The sequence below is a fragment of the Sturnira hondurensis genome, unplaced genomic scaffold (assembly GCF_014824575.4).
Source record: "Sturnira hondurensis isolate 20B ecotype Veracruz unplaced genomic scaffold, ASM1482457v3 Scaffold0001872, whole genome shotgun sequence".
Lineage (NCBI taxonomy): Eukaryota > Metazoa > Chordata > Mammalia > Chiroptera > Phyllostomidae > Sturnira > Sturnira hondurensis.
This window is the reverse complement of record NW_028074503.1, coordinates 29132515-29152933: the sequence shown is the minus strand read 5'-3', so window position 1 is coordinate 29152933 and position 20419 is coordinate 29132515. Positions and strand designations below refer to the sequence as shown.

Here is a 20419-nt window from a genome sequence, read left to right as displayed (position 1 = left end):
AAACAGAAAAAATTCTTCCAAGATAACTGAGAAGAAAGATTTTACATGCTTTCCTATAACTTGATGCCCTATCAGACGTTAAAATGTATAATGGAGGACATTTTGGCAATAGCAAAGTAAAAACATGTTAATCAAATACAATCAGAAACTTCAGAAATCTATCATTCACTATAGTAATAAATCATAGCATAATCCTGTGACATTTCGATATTTAGTTTTGAAAATGAGTGTTATAGCAACATGCCAAGCCTAATAGTAATACAGAATATTCTTTTTATTTTTCCAATGTTTTAAAATTAGTTTATAATCATAATGTAAAATTTCACGTTAACAATATATGCAAAGGGAGGACTGGCTTTTTAAAGGGAATAAAAATGCAATAGTGTGTGTGGAATCTTGCCATAGAGGTAGCTATTAAAACTACACAAGACAGACTCCTGAAATTGCTACAACCCTTCACCCATATACAATAAATGTGCTCCAGAAACATTCGGTGGTCTAAGGCTGAATCAGTTGGCTCTCGGAGCTGGGCAGCAATAAGATAGTATGTTTTATTATGAGTGTCATGGAGACGGTGTGAAAAATCAAGAGCCACAGGCAGTCAGCGGCAATGGGTCAATAACGCTCCCAGAGACACTGTGTAGATAATCAACACGGAGGCCTGAGGCCCTCTCTGCCCTGCACATCGCTGAAGGGCAAATCAATACCGCCGGGGGAGGACCCTGCTCTGCTCCCCTTCCCACAACAGGGCCACTCCGGGAAAACACGCTCCGGATGGAAGGAAAGCAGACTGGCCGGGCAGCTAACAACCAGCTAAGCTCTAATGCAATCACAAATTTACCCTTCGAGAAGGCCTCCCAAAAATCCAAACAGGATACACTACAAAGTCTGGTTAAAAATGAAATCAGAACAAGGAAAAAAAAGAAAGAAAGAAAATCGCCTAAATAGGGACCAGGGTAGAATTACTTAAATATCACCACGGTTTTTGTGAGTAAAACATTCTGTGTCAGGAGGTTTTATTTTCTTAACTTTGGGATCTGATATTGATAACATGCAAGCCAATTACACTTCTCCTTCTTGTTAGAGAAGTAAACAAGGAGTAAAACCAGACTAAATTTAGAAAACTGTAAATTATATTTGAATGACTTTTGTTTCCAAAACAGGAGCACAGCATTTTACTATATTCTCCTGGTTAGAAGGGCAGCATTTTGTCAACAGTTTTTTGCCTCTGACACCTTGTTAAAAATATGATGCTAACATTTCACATTTTACAGTAAAACCTTATGGGGTGGAAATATGTTGATTTATTATTTCTCAAGAAGAAGGTGATTCATCACATCCATCATTCTGTTAATCATTAGGTGTTATTTTTAAGCTACTATGTACAGCCATCTTTCTTGAAACATGAAAAAAATGTGCTGCCAGAAAAAAAAGAATAGTGAAAAAACAGTTTAAGGTTTCATGCGTATTTTTCCCAATAGACAGAATAACATCTAAATGCATTAAAATGTGCACCAGCTCAAGAGGGAAATACTGTAAATATTCCTCCAACCTTCTGATAGAGGAAGGGCTGTGATACATTCCTATTGTTACAATAGCAAAAGCATATTCAAAGAAAAGAAAAAACTACCAATGTATAAAATGCCTTGTGAGTCAATTTAGGACACAAAGCACTGGCCACTTCCAGGATTCTAATGGCACTTGAATAAAAGAATGTTATTTATTTGTTCAGCCTATTGACAAAGACTTTCTTTTTTCTTTTATTCCCTGACAAGTATTTATAGTTTTTGAGAAAAACAGTACTATAATATTTCATAATCCACTACCATAAGAATCCTCCAAAATTATTGTTATTGTGGGGACACATTTTTTAACTAGAAAGAATATGAATTCAAAACCAATTTCTTTGTTGGTGCTTCCTGTGTTTTCCTCTTAGAAGACTGACTGGGAGCTTACTCCTGAGTGTGTCTAATTACTGAGGTCTGGGATAAGTAAACTTAGTCTCCAGCTAGGAGGGAAACTGTGTACAGACTGTCTATTCTGCATTCCACTGAGGACTAGTAGGTTGGTACAATATGGTGAAAAGCAGGTTTCCATTTTTGAAAACTTGTATTACACTATCTAGCAACCATAATAACAAAATTTAAGTATGGTAGCCAGCCTTGGAAAAAATACGAGCCTTTAAGAAAGGCAGGTCAGCTTCTTAGAGTAGTTTGAACCTCTACATTTACTTCGTTAAAACACTAATCTTGTGGAAATACTTTAAAGCATAATTAGTGACAAGCAGAGGCTACTGCAGCATCAAAGCAGATGACTCAGATGCCACTGAGGCTGAGAAATCTGACATGAAAAGCAGTAATATCAGCAGTCTTTAAAAAGCAGTTTTCCTATGGGATCCCTCGTTGTCCCTTCACATCTTCCGATTATTAAAGAATTTGTGTTGACCTATTTAATTTCAGCCCTTCCACCTCTTTGTCAGATCTGGTTGAGATCAGCTTGCTTAAGTCCTACGACTGAGGAGTGTGTGACCGGACAGCTGGCTCATTTGCATCCTTTTCTCTTATTGGCTGAGGAAACTGCCCAGGCAGTGAAACACTCAAAGGCAGACATAGATTTTAGATGCCTCCTCATTTTGAAAACTAGGAACATTTCTGCGTGCTTAGAGATCGCATCTGCAAAACCCCAGACACTACACGCTAATTAGGGCAGCGCTTTCCCTCCACCACAGAGGAGCAGAAGTTAAGGATAATTTAAAATGTACTCCTACGGACATAATGCCGGCAGATTAAAAACCCCTCAATTCTAATTGTGTTTAGAGGCTTTGGTGTTTGGTGGGATTTTTAAAGTCCCATAACCACATGATCAATCCAGGTGATTTAAAATCAATGCCAAAGCCAGACAAAGGCTGTTGAAAACAGCTTTCTATTTGCTTTATGGAAAAGGTGAAAAACCAGAGTGGAGCTCTTTCTTCAGTGACATGGCTAAACCCTCAGAAAATACCGCAGCCTGTGGGGCCATGTGCTTTTCCCTGGTGGAAATTCAAAAAGGCAAGTGGACCCATCTCTTTCCTGTTTACAGAATATTAAGAGCAAAGCTCTAAAAATTGTGCGCACTGAGACTGATACCTCTTTCTTGCTAACCTGAAAAGGATGCTTTGGCCATGACATATTCATATTACATATAAATATATTTGACAATCATATATCCAAATAGTGCTCTATCCTTGGCAAAAAAGATATGACCTTTAATTCTAGAAGTACTGGACTCTTGAGTAATTTCCTTTAAGAATACTCAGAAGCAGCCCTGGCTGGTGTAGCTCAGTGGATTGAGCACGGGCTTGTGAACCAAACAATCACGGTTCGATTCCCAGTCAGGGCACATGCCTGGGTTGCAGGCCATTAGGGGATGCACAAGAGGCAACCATACACTGATATTTCTCTCCCTCTCTCCTTCCCTTCCCCTCTAAAGACAAATAAATAAAATCTTTAAAAAAAGGATACTCAGAAGCTGAGTGCCTTTACAATGCACCAAACTTTAAAGGAATAAATGTTCTTGAAATCCCTGGACAAATGACCCTTGTTAAAGTCAGGTATAATGGCATAGCTTTTCAACTTAGTCTGTGATTTCAAAGGTCTGTCTTCACGGTCCTTTCATTACTCTCATTAGCATAGACCTAATGCCAGTTGAATTTGGGGGGTTTGCATTAAGTTAATATTAAAATGGTTCAGAATAATAGTGTTAACATAGCAGTCTACAAACAACATGCAGGAGTAATTTCTTCACGGCAAAACCAAAACAGTATCTTTTATAATCTGTTTTGGACCTTTTCCTACTGCTAACTGTGTTACCTGGTAAACCAGAGGTCAGGTGTTTTGTTTCAGCAAACGCTGTGGCCTGATGAAATACACGTCTTGAAAAGCAGCGCTCTCTCAAGGCCGCATTTACTCCTGGGTCCCTCTTTTCTCAGTCTCCCAGCCATGCTCCCTGAAAGAGCGGCCCACACAAGCCTCTGTGGCGGGCCTTCTGCTTCCACTGACACACTGAGGCTGCTGGTTTAGGGCCACCGACGACCTTCTGTGGCCAAATCTGGCGGACTGCTCTTCCTTTTTACCTAACTTGATCTTTCAGCAGCATTTCCTCCAGGAGACACCTCTTCTTTGGGGGTCTAAGACAACACAGACTTCTGATTCTCTTCATGCCCTCAAACCACCCCTCCTCATTGTTTGGCCAGATGCATCTCTTCCATCTCATCTCTAAACGCTGATCGAACTGTTTAGTCCTTTGTCTCAGGTCCCTTACCTTCTCGCCCCACACCCATCCACTCTGAATACATGTCAGCCATGTCTAAATGTTCATCTCTAAAGCCATGTACATAGCTACATACTGTATATGACAGGCTCAAAACATGCATGTTGACCAGGCATCTCAAAGTTAACCTAAAAAACCAGATGATTAATTTTCTACTACTCCTTAATCCACAAATCTGCTCTGGTTCCAGTATGTCCCATTTATTCTGTGACTAAAACAAAAAACCTGGAGAGCATACTTAACACCTCATTTCCCATGACCATACCAAATGCAGCACGCGTTCAACTCTGTCTTCACACTCATCTCAGATCGGTCCATTTCTCTCAGCCTTCACTGTCCCCTCCCCAGTCTAGAATGTTGCCACTTCTAGAGCAGCCTTGTAAGTGGTCCTCCCATTTCCACTCTTGTCTCCCTTCAATCCATTCCCCACAGGGTAGTTCAACCAGAGGAAACCTTACTAGTTTGCCACTGCACTTAGAATAATATCAAAATTCCTCCACATGGCGCAAGGGCCTCTGTGACCCAGTGCCAGCCCACCTCCCGTCTTGTCTCCTGCTGCTCTTTATCTCCTTGGTGTGTCATTTCTGTAGGGTCCTATTAAGGACGTATTGACAAGCTAAATGCTTAGTTTCCACAGATATTGAAATGACTCACATTCTTGGAATTTGGATTCACAGCTTGGAAGAGCAAGTTGTGAATCCAGTGAAAAGCTAAGAACTGTCCTCCAGCTAAGTCTCGGGAGGAAGCATTGGTTTCCTCATGATTGTTAAGAAGAAAAACCTTACTGTACCATGTGCAGCACTGACACAGTAGCCGGTGTAGAGTAAATACTTAGTATTTGTTAAATTGATAAATTATTTGAATGGATGCTGCAGCAAGAGAAAAGATCACTCCACACTGTGAGAGACACCCAGAAAGAGAGGGGTCCCGGACTGTGCGTTGTAGCTGAGCAGCTGGAGAAAACCCCTGATGAAGGACAAAGCTACAAGGCGTTAACAGATACTGATGGCTTCTGTAAGCACATTTTCTGTTAGTGATTTTATCTGGAAGGGGCTCCCTCCCGTTGTCACTTGAAGAACAGAAAAGTCATCAGAAAGGGGACTGTGGAGAGAAAGGGAGGCTCTGCGTGCACCCAACAGCCGTTGCTTAAAGCTCTGTCAGGCTGGGTTGGCTGAGCATCTCAGAAAAACTCTCAAACACACTATGCAATCGCAGGGATCCTGGCCTCAGCTCAGGGCAGTGAGAAAAATTTCTGTATAGAGAAGGATGACTAAAACTTCATAAACTAGAATTTTATTATTTTATGTAATGTTTGAAAGCAAATACAGAAATATATAAACTATGGCTGCAAATATCTATAAACAGTTATAAATGTGAATAAGTAATGTATAAACCAAATCTTCACGGGGGATTATCACGGGTTTTCTCCTCTAATCCTTTCTTTAACGTTGCTACGCTGCCTCTTCAGTGGTGACACCCAAACCGAATTCCACTGATCCCAAGGCTCTATTTCAGTCTTTGTAAGTCTAGATCTAACCCAAGCTACTTTGCTTTATTTTTACATTATTTGGTTTTATAGACCACAGAAGACTTACAATGTTAACTCATAATAATTCACACATTATTTGCTCTTTATATCACCTGTGATTTTATGCAGCAAACCCAGTGATTCCCAACTCTAGCCTGCATTAGAGTTACCCAGGAGCACCCTAAGAAATGTAGGCATCGGGGCCCCCGTCTCCGAGATTCTGATTCAGAAGGTCTGCGGTAGGTGATCTAATGCGAAATAGCCTACATGATTCTGATAGGCCACCTGCTTTGGAAAGGACAATGCTAAATGACAACAGCCAGTGAATTTATAGAAAAGGAACTCCTAGACAGGAGCATCCATGGAGTACTAAACATATGCGCAAAGAAGAGATATTGGCTTTGTGCTATGATTAGTAATTACTTCCCTTTGCATTTTTGCAGTTCTCAAAAGCTCTCCCACATCCTCCTACAAAGCACCTCATCTTTCTGTCTTCACTTGGCTCTTTTTGTAAAAATAAGGAAGTTGGACTACATTATTTCTTTCAGCCTGAAAAACAAAATGAATGCCTGATCTACAGTAGGCACAGAATGAATGAATGAATGAATGAGCAAACGAATGCATGGCTTCCTGACAAAAACCACACAGAGTGTACTGGGCTGGTATCGGGTTTGTGATAGACAGTCTCGTACCCAGTAAACTTAGGCTCAGAGAAGGTAAGTAACAAAGTTAGTAACACAGCCTAAGACTAAATATTCTGACTACTTACATGGTGGTCCTTCTTTCAGCATCCTTGCTGAATTTTCTAATTAGACTGTGCTGGGTGAAGAACGGTGCACCCACTGTATTCGGTATTCATATCACTACTGATGAATGACGAACTGCTGTGTATGTATAATGGCGTGTAAGTTGTTACCTTTTTCTTTAACCTCTGTCTACAGTAGAAGCAGTAATTCCAGAGGCTTGATATATGTGTCTATAAGTAATAAATCTATATGAGTTATAGCTATGTTCTTGTAGATTTACAACTGTAAATTTTAATTCATCTCTGACAGCACATTTACATAAATTACAGCAACACAGTAACAATGCCATATGCTGGGATGTTCGCCCAGAGAAATTCAAGAGGCTTAAGGGAGCTGGCTTTCTCACTATTACAAAGGGCCACTCTCAGATTTTGTGAGAAAGAAGCATTTAATTTGGTGTGGTGGCCATTACATAGATGTTTCCTTGCTTTTGTCATTCTTTGGAAAGTAACTATGTTTTTAATGCCTTTGCTGCATTAACGAATACTCTAGATTAAGATGTAACTTGGGGGAAGAGCAGACTTGCTTAAATAAACAAGGCTTGCTTAAATAAATTCTAAGGAATAAATGCAAATGGTTTCTAAGCACCTACTCTGTCTTCAAGTGTGGTGGTCACAGCTCTGAAGCTGGAGCAGAGATCAGCTGAGCTGGGAGGGAAGAGGGTCAGTGTCAGGGAATCGAGAACCATCCTCTCCTTCTCCATCCCTTTGGACGGGGCCTGGAGAGGGGCCGGAGCCAGATCTCTGCAGGTGCACCTGCACTCTGCCAGCCTAGCTCCCTGTTTCTGCAGGACTAAAGGAGAAAGCTGACACTTTTAAATGAATATTATTAGCTTACTGAGTGTTCACATGTCTCTTATTTGTAAGAGTTTCATTCCTAGATCAAGACAAAAAGTTCTGTTTCAAATTCAGAAACTCAACACTGGACTGACTTTTACAGATGACTGTTAACCCACTACCACCCTTTACTCAACACTTAAAATGTAAAAAGCACATGACTAAATGTCTTACACGAGCTAGATCAATTAATCAAGGAGACCTAAAACCAGCCCCATTTTCCAGGTGAGGAAGTTGGTTCAAAGGGGGCTAGCAACTTCTCCACGTCCCCAAAGACAGTGAGTGGCAGGACAGTCTGCCATCGGTCCTCTTTCCTTCTTTATCACAGCTAACCACCCTCGGGGGAGACTTCACCAAATTCCCTTGAGGAACGATGCTGGTTACCTTCCTCGGGCCAACCCCCTGTCCGGAATCTCAGGGGTGAACCTCAGCTTGTCAGTCATGACCATTGTGTGCTCTGCCAGCAACAGGTTTCATAAAAATGGGTATGTGATGCGATTTTGGTCAATTGAGACATGAGAATAGGCTTTCTTAGAGGTGTATTTGCTTGGAAAATGTCTCCTTTGTACCCCTGGATGGTATCCTCAGTACAGGTTGCTGGCTCTGTGGCAGCCATCCTGTGCCCTGAGGTGGTCCAGTGTAAGAGCCCAGCACATGGAACAGAGTGGAGCAGAGAGGTGGAACGACCGGGGCCGGAGGATGCCACTGAGCTGCTCACTCTGCTCTACCTCTAGGTGTTTCGTCGTACGAAATAATAAATTCCTTAATTCTCGTTACTTTGTACATAATACGTCCTAACTTTCAAGTTTTTCCAACAATTCAATAATTATTTGAAAAATCCTCTCTATGCCTAATGTAAATCTTTGCTTTTACGTGTTCATACAGGGGGCGTTCTTTTTTCATTTAATGTTGCTTTTATGTTTTCATTACGGCACCAATCTATATTTTAGCATACGTATTTAACATGCTTTATTTTAAAGCTCGGCACTCTCGGCTTGCTCTATATCATGCTCCTACTCCGTTTCTTCACCCAGTTCCACCAACACCAATCAAGCCGCGAGCAACTGTTGCCGGTTGTTAGCAAAGCCTCAAGGAGCAAATCTTCCTCAGTTCAGCCTCTGCAGGCCTGGCCTTCCAAACTGGAATACCTAACCCCACCGCTCCCTGCTTAAAACTCTTCAAATGGTTTCTCTGAGTGTACTGAATGCATTCAGCATGGTACTGATTTATATACTTTAAAAACTTTTAACAAAGGTCAGTAGCAATTAAAAATCAGGAGGTTTTTACATAAAAACTGAGATTCTCAGCTTGCCTTGAAAAATCAGAAGATCGGGCAACACTGTGTCCAGCTGCACGCGGTACCATGCTTATCTGGGACATGGCTGATCCCGAGACACGGGACGCTGCCCTGCAGTTTGCCACAGTCCCCAGCCCTCCCGCTTGTGCCCTGAACACTCAACTAGAGTACCAGCTGGCTTTTTATTAAAGGCCTAGGCTGCTGTTTTATATAGAGGAGTATGAGAAAGAAAGGTGAATATTTCTTGGGTGGCGCCATCAAAAATGGAAAAATGAAAGTTAATCTTAACCTTGCTGTATTAGGAGGGCTTACCTTGTTTTATTAATTTACGTTCCCTTGTGGGTCTCTTTAGACATGTGAGTTTGTCACTGCTGACAAACTAAGAACAATCTATCCAAGAAAGGCTTACTACCATCTCAGTCCTGAAAAAGACGGGCTTTCTCTCTCTCCCCTCCACCAGACTTCCCTGGCCCCTGGCAGCCTCTGCTCCCAGCACAGCCAAGCCTTACAGGCCCTGGAATGCACTTTAAGCTAAATAACAGGTCTGTGCTTTTGCAGATGCCCCATGTTCTCCCTGAGAAGTTTTCTTCCTCCACGTGGGCCTAGGAACACCCAGTCAGGACTCAGCTCAAACGTCACCTTCCTTGGGCACTGTTTCTAGTTCCTGTCTCCTACCTTTGGGGACTCACCCTTTTCTTCGTTGTGGCTGTCACACGCTCGTGTAGCAGCGCACATTTCCCTGCACTTGTCTGTTGCATCCTCTCACCGGTACCAGACTGTAAATACCCTGCTCACACCAGCAGCCACTCCCCTCTGCATGTCCCGGTGCCATGTAAGCACCCTGGGGCTCTCTAGGGATCGAAGGTGTCGTACCAGAATCTCTGCTAACTGACTCCTGCTTTGCTGACTCTGACAGCAAACCAATGTTCCCCATTCTCTCTGTAAAACACCCTGACTGAGGCCACCGAATGCAGGATGCCAGCACTCCACACGCCCCTGCCAAGCCCCCCACATCCTGCCCCAATGGAGCTCTGTGACCTGGCGTTGACCAGAGCTATGCTTGTTGTGCTACTTATGTATATGGTGCCATTCAGTGCCATGGAACATTTTCAGTGAAGAACAGAAAGACAGCTTTAGAAAGACATACATATGTACACTCATGAAATCAGGTGCCAGCCGGCTGCAAAAAACTGGGAAAAGCATGAAGGCCTAGGATCACCTTCTGAGACTGTGTTGTAAGTATCTTTAATTTCTCATGCTCCTTAACTAAAAACAGAAGCTAGGATAGTTCAGGAAAAAAACGTGAACTAATTCTAGAAAGAAAAGACCTTGGTCTCAACCAAGAGATAGAAAAGAATTTAAATCCTATAAAGATAACTTAAAAATAAAAATGTTAAAATACGTATTATTTTACGTGATTCCACTTTTGAGCAACATTTTGGGTTAACCAAGGAACTTTCAGGGCCAACTGCGCTGGATCCAAGGGCTTCTACAGTACCTGTGCACCTCCCCACCCCCCAGACCCGAGTTCCGTCTTGACTTCTACTGGAGGACTACCAAATTTTTTTAAAGATTTTATTTATTTATCTTTAGAGGGGAAGGGAAGGAGAGAGGGAGAGAAATATCAATGTACGGTTGCCTCTTGTACATGCCCTGCTGGGAACTGGCCTGCAAACCCAGGCATGTGCCCTGATTGGGAAGCGAACTGCGATCCTTTTGTTCACAGGCCCACACTCAATCCACTGAGCTACAGCAGCCAGGGCGGGACTACCAAATTTTGACAGTACTCTCCTCTTAATCACTCAACATCCTTTAAGAACCTACCATGAGCCCTAGACTCATGTCCTAATTATACATGTTTTGGAGTACTTGGGATTTGTTTTTTACTGAATGATGACTCCATGCCAGGCCTTGTTCCAAGTACTTTATATCAGGAGTGAACATAAAGAATACAAGCCAATGAATCCAGAACAAATTCAATGTATTGTGATTCTTCAACATTATTTTTTAAATTTATGGACTAAGTATATGTATTTAGACATTTATACTTTTTGTGTGGGTGTGGAGCAGAAAAAGGAATGACTAGGAAGGAAGCTGAATGGCATTGAGAAATAGAATGTGAATTTGGGGACTCATAACACATTTTTGTCCATCCAGTGCTTTTGTTGGGAGGTGGAAACACTTGGAATAACTGCTGTGTTTGTAAATGCTAGAACTCCCTGCCTCAAGTATTTCCAATTATAGAATTTCATTTTTATTCTTAGTGCGAAAGTCTTGCATACTGCCGTTTAAAGTACAACATGGATATAAGAAATACTCAGTGAGTGACGGGGTACATAAAAAAACACTCCTCTACACCATCAGTTTAAAATCTTCTTAGAAAACCTTGAAACTTTCAGAATAAATGACGGTCTCCTTCCAAGCACTGTTCCAGAGGTCCGTTTCTCCTCCCAGAGCCTCTTCCCTGAACGGCCGTCCACTTTGAAAAAGGGAAGCCTGTTAGGTAATTCTTCACCACGGTGTCAGGGAGCCATTGTCCTCTCCCGCCATTCATCTTGTTATCACCCCTGATACCATATTTCTGGTTGTTGCTTCAGAATGTCATGGGAAGCACCTGCCATAGAACCAGCTGCTGCAAAGAGCAGGAAGAAAATACCTAAAATGTCACTGTCTGACTAAGTACTGCAGCCAATTCTCACGCCATTTTTGCAATCAGTGTATAAGTGCCCTTGATGTAGAAGCGTTGTAGAATTCTGCTCAGTGAAAACTGTGCCCGAAGCTTCGAAAGCCTGCTTTAAAATAACATCAATCTTACTGTCCGCCAGATCCCTGAGGTCCACTGCTCCTCCTAAGTAGAAGTAGAATCTTTGTTTTTTAGAGAGAAGAATGCAGTATTTGCCCAACTTCTATTAATAGAGGTGTTTGCTGACATGTCTGCGGAGTCTGGAATATTAGCTCTTCTGATATGTGGTACCTTAGACTGCTTACCAGAATTAAATGTATTAGAGAAAATTACACTGGTGTATTGTCATTAGAATGCTTTAATTCCCATGCTGAAAACATTTTCGTGCCTTGGCAAGCCCCGCTTTTCCTAAAAAATATTATCAACGGAAAATGCTAGCATTCAGTAATTTCTCTAACACTTGCTAACACTATGTAACGCTATTTACAAACTCTCCATTACTGGCTTAGTATTTACTAAGTCACAGGTAAGAGGTGTCTCTACTTATCTACTGGAGTCAGTTTTCCACATTAGATGCCTGCAGTTCCTAGTGTGATGCTAACTTGAGAATCGCCGTAACATGCACCTTCATATATATTGGGAAAACGTCTCTCCGTTTTTGGTGAACATGCTTCCCCTATGCTTTCTTGTTTCTCTGGGCTTCTCAGATGTTGTACCTTGTGCCTGGAATAATGCCCCTTGCCCTTCCCCTTCTTCCCCAATTCTTGTTACTGCTCAGTTCAGACGCCCTCTCCCTCAGACACCTTCTCCACTCAGCCGAGTCCCCACTCGGGTCTGGGCGAGTGGTCCTCCGCGTGCTCCCCCAGACTGCTTTTCTGGAAGGGATGATCAGAGTATTCAAACCATGGCTTTATGTTGTTCTTCTAAAGCAGATTATAAATTCCTGGAGGGTAGGAATAATTCAGATTTATTTTTTGATCACTTCCATATAATACGGTGTCTGGTGCAAAATAGAGCTACTGTAACTTGAATTTTTCAGTATTTTTTACAAATAAGACATAACTCATGAGTAACTGAATGAATGCTCTATTGTCTAAAATGACAAATACATGGGGCAAAACAGACCAACTGTGGTGTTTCTTTTTTGTTGTTGTCATAAGACTAACTACGGTTCAAGAGCCATTCTGTAATTCATAGAAATAGTATGAAGACTATGCAGAAACTAACTCCCATAAACAGTGGAGAATTAACTTCAGGGCATTCTGGCAGTCAAAGGCACAGCTCCCTTGTCCTAGCACTGTACATTCAGGCATTTATTCTAAAAAGGATCAGCTAGACATGAAACGACATAAGTAAGCCTACTTCATGCCGTGCTATTTACACTAGTGAGGCAGTGGGGGAGGGCTTAAATGTTAATGGGTAGAGGATTGCTTGATGCGTTCTCCTACATCTGCATATTATTTTATCATTATTCAAACATAAAATAATGTTCAAATTACATATGTCCAATACCCAAGTCTTCACATCTTCCCTGCTCCTGGACTGCTCGTCTCGCAGTCACTGATGTCACCACCACCTATGTAGGTGCTCAGGACTCAAACTAGGAGCCACCCTTGAATTCTTCCTCTCGCCACTGGCTGCCCCTTTCTCCCCACACCCTGCACGCCACCTTTGAGCCATGAGCCGGACCTGTCGGCTCTGCTGCAGAACATCCCCTCTACCTGTCCACCCTTCTCCTCTCCTGTGACAATGAGGGTTCCCCACAAGCTGGTGGTTCTAATCCCAACATGTGCTGTTGAGGACAAACAGGAATGAGGGAAGAGGAGCTTGACCAGAACACAATGAGGCGGTCTTCCTCATATTCCATACTCACTGTGAGACAGTTGCGGGTTTTCTGGTTTGCTCATCAGTTTAGTTACATGCTTGGCAAATGCCTGAATATAACAATGTGACTGGACCAGTCAGAAAAAGTTTGTTGGCTGAAAAAGCCCGGCTGGTCAACGTTGGGATAAATCAAGGTGGAAGCCAGATGCAAGTGGGTTTGGACAGAGTTCAAGGCTGCTTCTCCCTCAGTAGCACTGAAACCGCCAAGGAGCTGAAGAGAGGACATTCAGGAGAAGAGGAGAAGGAGGTGGGCAAAGTGCCCTGTGGCTGCCTTCTTTCCTTGTGAAGGCACATCTGAAGCTCAGCGCATCCACCGACAGGGAGCAAGGGAGCCGTAAGGCCAGGGAAGCTCGGACTTCAGGCCTGCTGCTTTTTCTCGCATCAGCCTGTGGGATGGGGCACGGTTCGCATTCCGGAATTTACCCCTTGCTCTTCACAGCTAAGGGATCACAGCTAAGACCTGAAAGGCCACAGCTATATCTGTACGATCAAGCCTCGCTTCCACTTTTGCCATCGTTACCTGGCCGAGGGCAGGCCTGGCCAGGGTCGGCTACAGAAACACAGTTGCACCCTCCAGGACACATAAGAAAGCAACCCCTCTATGCTGTTTCTCAAAAGACAGCCTCTCTCCCCCTTATAGAGAAACAATTGTTTGATGAGGTGTTTCTGACATACCAAACATAACTATACCCAATGACAAATACATTTTTGATATAATGAGGGCATACTTTGTTTTCTTATGTTTTACTGAGTTTATAAAGACTCAGATGTTTTGTTTGATCGACATGTCTTTTACTGTCCATTTACTACGCACCAGGAACTGGAAAATGTGGGGCTTTAAAAAAGAGTTCTTTAAGGAACTTACTTAGATTTTCAATGATAAAGTTCTTCTAATAATTTAGCATTTAGGTAAGCCATCGGCCACACTTCCTTTCTCTGGTACTTTGCTGCCTTTTTGTCGTGTTACCCTATGTCACAAGCAGGAAAATGAGTGCCCAGATTCACCAAAGTGAATCAGCCGCCTCCCAGTGACAGAGGTCACGAGCAGCAGGGGCCTGAGAGCCCTGCTGGACCCTGCGGTTGTTTATCACACAGAAGGCGTTCAGCCTGGATGGGAATGAGAGGCGGGGCGCCAGGCCTGCCCAACCAGAGGCACATGTTGCCGGAGGGAGGACTTCCACTGCTGATTTAACCAAACTCGCATCTGTAGCTCTAAGGACTCCTGGAACTGAATTAGCCTGCTTATTGAGAACACCGCCTACCGACAAAATTTCAGCACTTCATAGGGAGTTACTTTGTTGTTTTTTAATTAAGCAAAATTTGAGCTGTGTATATTCTGAAATAACTAGCAGTCGCTCAGTGAAAACACAGTCAGCGGCACAGCAGGACTTTAACTACTGAACTGCATCAAAGTTTCTCATTTCCATAATCAGGAGAGGTTCAGCTTAACTCCACAGGCCAGAGCTGACTTCACAGAGCAATCTGCCCATGGCCCCGGGGCAGAGCTGCGTCCCTCCTGTGCCCAACGGAGCACTGTGAGTCTAAAACATCCCAAGGGCTCACGGTTTATCTTTAAAATTAATATAATGCAGTTGCAATGTAATATACCTCCAAGATCATTTTGACGTGACATTAACCAACATTTACTGAATATTAACTACACGGCAGGCCCTGTATTGACAACTTCACATAGATCATCTTATTTCTCACAATAACAGGCACCTTTTCTATTCCATTTTACAGTGAGGATACTTCAGCTCATAAGTTAAGAAACTGCCCCAAGGTTACAAAATTAGTAAGTGGTGAAGATGGAATTCAAGCCACATGAGTTTCTAATTATTCATCTCTAATATATTACATGATACTGTTGTAACTGATTTTCATTTAAATTAGTTAATTCTACTTCCTCCACCATCTGTGTCAAGGACCCACAAACTTTCTCTGTAAAGGGCATACAGTAGAATTTTAGACTCTGGGGACCACATATGGTCTCTGCTAGTCACAACTCAGTGCTGCCACTGCAGTGACAGTGTGGCCACAGACAATCCCGAAGTGACTCAGCAGGGCTGCTTTCCAGCAAAATTTTCGTTACTAAAACAGGTGGCAGGCAGACTCGGGCAAGAGTGAGTGAACCCTTGATGGACGTAAAATTCATGTTCCAGACAGATATGCCCAGGCGTCCTGTGGCTTTGTGTAATCTCCTATTCTTCTTCAGGAAGAAGAGGTTAAAACAAAATAATTTTTTTAAAGGGAGAAGCCAGTGCAAAAGGCAAGGGACAGGGATTTGAGTTTTCCCTTCCGTCCTTCACCAACAACCTAAGGACAGCAGGGACCCCACGTGACTGCCCTCCAGCCACTCAGTCACAGCTTCTGCCTCCACTGGGCCCGTGGCTGCTCTCTCAGCCTGGCACCCTGGACGGGCCACAGCCGATTTTCCTGTCTGCTGACTCCCATTTAGGTGGTTATGCCTGATCTTTCTACCTAATTGGAAACCCATCGCTAAAGCCCACTGAATTTACCTCCTCCAGTTTTCGTGGCGTATCTCTGCGTGTTCGTTCATTCTAGGGAAAATGTCCCACTCTCTCCGTTAACTAAGTCCAAGAGCTAGTTCAAGAAATGCTTTCCCGAGTCCTGGTTCAAAACCCCCAGCCTCTTGATTTACCTCTAAAACATCATTTCCCAACATGCCAACTGCAGTCGTGCACTTTGATTCAACTGTTGTCTCACTTATTTCGAATGCACTACAACCCTGATTCTGTAAAAGAACTGAGGTCCATTGTCACCTAAGAGCTTATTCTCACTGGTATCACCGGTAACTGGCCAAAGTAGTTAAGATCGATTTTACTGATTCGGCTTTGTTTCCAGGTTCTGAATAACGAGAGAAGAGGGTAAGGTTCAGTTTCAAACAGAACTGGGAGGCAAAGATGACGCAGTCGTGTACTGATGACGACTTTGGGGATCAAAATCAAGAAGCTGAGGTCGAAAAAAAACCCCACGGGGACATGAAAATGTCCAATGTATTCAAATGGTGCACAGAAAATGAAACGGAATATACACGACCTTACACATCCCCATTAGGAAAGAATGTCTGATCGGTAAGGGCATCTCAAGTAACTCAATGAAAAAGAATAAGATATTCGAATTACTTGTGTTTTTTGCATTTTACTAAGATCTTCGCTGAGACCCCTTAGCAGGAAGGAGACTGCAAAGAAATGCATGGGTAGGAGAGTCTGGAACTTTCTTGTTTATTCTTGGCTGCTCCCCTCCTCTGTGCTCCCGGGGCCTCGCGCTTCCCTCCGCTGGTGGCACCGTGTCTTACCCGCTGACACGGTCCTCTGTGACTCCCACACTTTGGTTGTAAAGAAGCTTGAAAAGGTCCCTAGTTCTACTTTCTTCTGTACCTTGTAGATACTTGCAGTTTATTTCTCTCAAGTCTGCTAGTAATGATATACTCCATTTTTTAAAAAAACTGTCTCACCAAAAGAAATTGTGAAAATGCTATTTCAAGAATCTCTCTCTCTTAGGAGAGAATATTATACACAACATGTGACATAATTTTTAAGCAAGTATTCAGAGTAGTTTAAATCTGGTCACCCATGAGGACTAATGCCTTAGGAAAACACAAACAAAACGCAGCAGCGACATATGAATGGTGCGCACTCCATGCACCCCCAGGACACACACGTTCACGCCGTGCAGACTCTGAGAGGCCCGCAAAGAGAAGCGCTCGGACGGCAGCCTCCGCACGTGTCTGGCCCCTGAAGCTTTTACGCCCCCAACACCTGTTACCACCTGTGAGAACCACACCATGGAAAGCAGCCAGGGAAGCTTTTGAAGAATTGATTAACTGTTTATTAAATTTAAGAGTTTGAAATTTTAGCCACATCCTTATGAATTTCATTTCTTTGGGAAATTCCTAACACAGTTGACGGTATCAGTCTAACACAGTTAAACATAACTCCTAATGTGGTTGAATATATCAGCACTGATAACTGTTACAATGAAACATAGAAGTTACGGCTCGGAGCTACTTATCAATGAACATTATGAACATGCCAGGACTACAACGGAGCCTCGCCCTGGCTATGCCATTCGCTTGGAGTGTGACCTGGACACACAGACTCAGAGTCTCAGAGCTCTGACTCACTGACATCTAAGTGGGGCTGGACTTGCCCTGTCTACCCAACTGATCTGTTCTGAGAATCAAGGGATCAAGAGCGACACCACGACTTTTTCACAAAGTGTCACAGAAGCGTTAAAAGAGTTTTTAAAAAAAGGTATGCAAATATATATTTCAAAGAGAGCAAAGGCTTGCTTTCTACAGAGTCACAGTAAATGCTACTGTGATGTCATTTCTCCAACTTTGCTATTTTACTTAGAAAATTTTTACTTAGCCATTAACTATCATCATATACCATCAAACTTTTTTCCAGGAAACACACGACAAAAATAAGCAATAAAATCAGAAACGTTTTTCAAAGAGCAGAGGTGTGTGAGCAGAGTCACCTCACTCTGGGCTCTGCTGTGAACTCACCTGCGGCAGCCCCTCATTCCCTCTGAATAAAGACGGCAGGGCTCTATATTCTCTGAGTCCTTCACTGAGCTATCGATCCCTTTAGCACTATCCATAATGTTCCAGCAGCTCAGCACGTCCGCCCGTGACGTGCTGGCCTTACGCTCCTTTCCCCAGCTCCCACGCTCTATGGAGAGGAAGTCGTAATGATTAATTTACCTGACACTTTCCAGTCCGGATGTCGTAAAGGGCCACTGAGCCGCTGCGTGCCCCCACTGCGATCCTGTGACTCCGCTCGTAGTAGCTGACCATGTAGAACCTGAAATGAACATTTTAACAGAAACAAACAAAGATTAAAAAAGGGAAAACAAACAACCAGGTGAGATGACCTGCACATGGAGACAGAGAGCAATACCTCTTGAAGGTTAAAGCCAGCTCTGACATATGCATTTTAAAATGTCTGTCTATAGTTACTATATCGAGATTTTTCAAAAGCGTTTCCAATTTTAATAATTCTTAAAATCAGCTGAGAGAAAAATGATGCAGAAGACCACTTAGGCCTCTTAATAATTGTCTTCAATGGAAAACAATTCCATTATAACACTCTTAAATTTTGCAACAAGAAATAACGGTCAAATACAAAAACAATTAAATATGAACACTCAGTTTTGCTACACTGACTACTATGCAAATATTTCCATTTGAACAGAAATGGAAAAAATGAAAAGGCTTACATATTCAATCTAATTATGTTCTCATGGTTTATATTGTATTAATGAGTAAAATATACTTTTTAGCAGAATGATCATATAAAAGGTACATAAACGTTCTACTTAAGTTCACATCAATAATGTAGAATGAAATTAGAAAGTTGCCACCAGAAAAAAGCTATCTGGGAAATTTCCTACATTTTCCACATTTATCAGTCTATCTAAATGGCTGGTGTGACTACAGGTAGTACTTAGTGCTTATTTGGCATTGTACAAAAAAGAATTTAGGGAGGATGGTCGAAGGTTATAAGAGATTATTTTTATTTATTTATCTAGACTTATTTTCATGGCTCGATTAAGTATTTGAATTCCTGATCTATGCTTTGTCATAATGATTTTATGGCCATATGGCAAGAACCTGGGAAGGTAAGAATAAAACTTATTAGAGGCATAAATAAGGTATGATTATATGTCCCCGCAGAGTTCTGAACACACCTTCCCGTCACCTGGTCCGACTGTCTCAATGTGCACTGCCAGGATGAACAAACGCCTCCCCAAACATTTAGGAGAATACTGCACCAAGTCCAGGCATGCCTGGCCTTTCTTTTAAATCTTTGTTTCCTTACTACCAGAACACTTCAGTAACTTTTCTGTTATTATTTTTTAAAACATGGGATGGGGAGGTAAAACAGATGATGGAAAAGAAATACCATCCTCTAATGCTTCCTAGAGACCAATAAAAAGTTAAAAACCACTGGGGCCTGGGTAAAGTTTCTGAAATTCTTGGGGGAGAGGCTGAGAGCGACAAAGGCGAGATGTATAAATGTGATCATTTCGAAACCGGGGACATTCTGACAAAGCCATTTTGGTATTATTAAACATCAGGACATTCACACGTATTTCTTATACCTGGGAAACTATTCATTTTTAAGCTTTTTGTTTGCTACTCATTACTAAGAAACGGATTCAACAATACTTTTGTCCACTGACGTGTCTCCTCCCTCTTTCGAGGGAGATTAATGCTTCCTGCGTGGTCATGTGGAAGACACTACTCCAGGCCACCCTGCTGGGATTCTCTGGGTGCATGTGTGTGATGTCCTCTTGATACGGTTCGAGGGAGGGAAGGGTACTGAAGGCTCCTGGTGCATAAAGTTTCCACCATTAGTGGTTAGGAAAATGTTTCCCAAAGCTTTTCCTGCTGAAGCTTCCTAGCCACCTCGCTACAGAAGACAGGGATCAGCATTCAAAGAGCTTTAAAATGTTTTCTATTTTGCTTTTCAATAACTACCATGTTCTGAGTACTGAGCATCACGATGTCCACACCTACATCTGTTCCTACGCACACATAAGCACGCACAACTGATACCCTTACAGTAACACAGAATATAACACCGAACAATTGTTCTAACAAATATTTACTCTGTGCATTCTAATAGGAAAATAAAATTTTCAGAGCTATTTTAAAAAGTCTGTTATTAGGATTTGCACAGATGTAACAGCTATATTGCCAAAATCCTTTTGCTGAATGTGACTAATTATCGCTCAAAATAATCCTCTTTCAAAACAGCCACTGGTAAAATATATATGTGTGGACAAAAGTTTACTTAGTTAAATTAGTGTCTAAAAAGTTTGGCCACGCTGACCATTTCCTGTGTTCTGATCCTCAACCTCATCCTTCTCCACCATCTGCAAACACCATCCTTAATGGGAGAAAAAAGACCAAATCCTGAGTCTGTCTGGAGGGAACGTATCATACAGGTTGGCGTTTTTCATTCTTTGCAATTAATCACTAGACTAATACTTCCAAATAGCATCTTAAAGCAGTCAGAACAGGCAAGGTCTTATGGCATATTT

General features: G+C 42.3%; 1 protein-coding gene across 3 annotated transcripts in view; it reads right to left on the bottom strand.

Annotated features, from left to right (window-relative positions):
• WDR7 (WD repeat domain 7) overlaps positions 1-20419 on the bottom strand; it is a 291523-nt gene that overhangs the window by 43219 nt on the left and 227885 nt on the right. For all 3 annotated transcript variants that reach the window (XM_037034791.1, XM_037034806.1, XM_037034797.1), the window contains one exon: positions 18075-18174. In XM_037034791.1, the coding sequence (XP_036890686.1) occupies positions 18075-18174 (100 nt within the window). The remainder of the gene's footprint in view (positions 1-18074; positions 18175-20419) is intronic.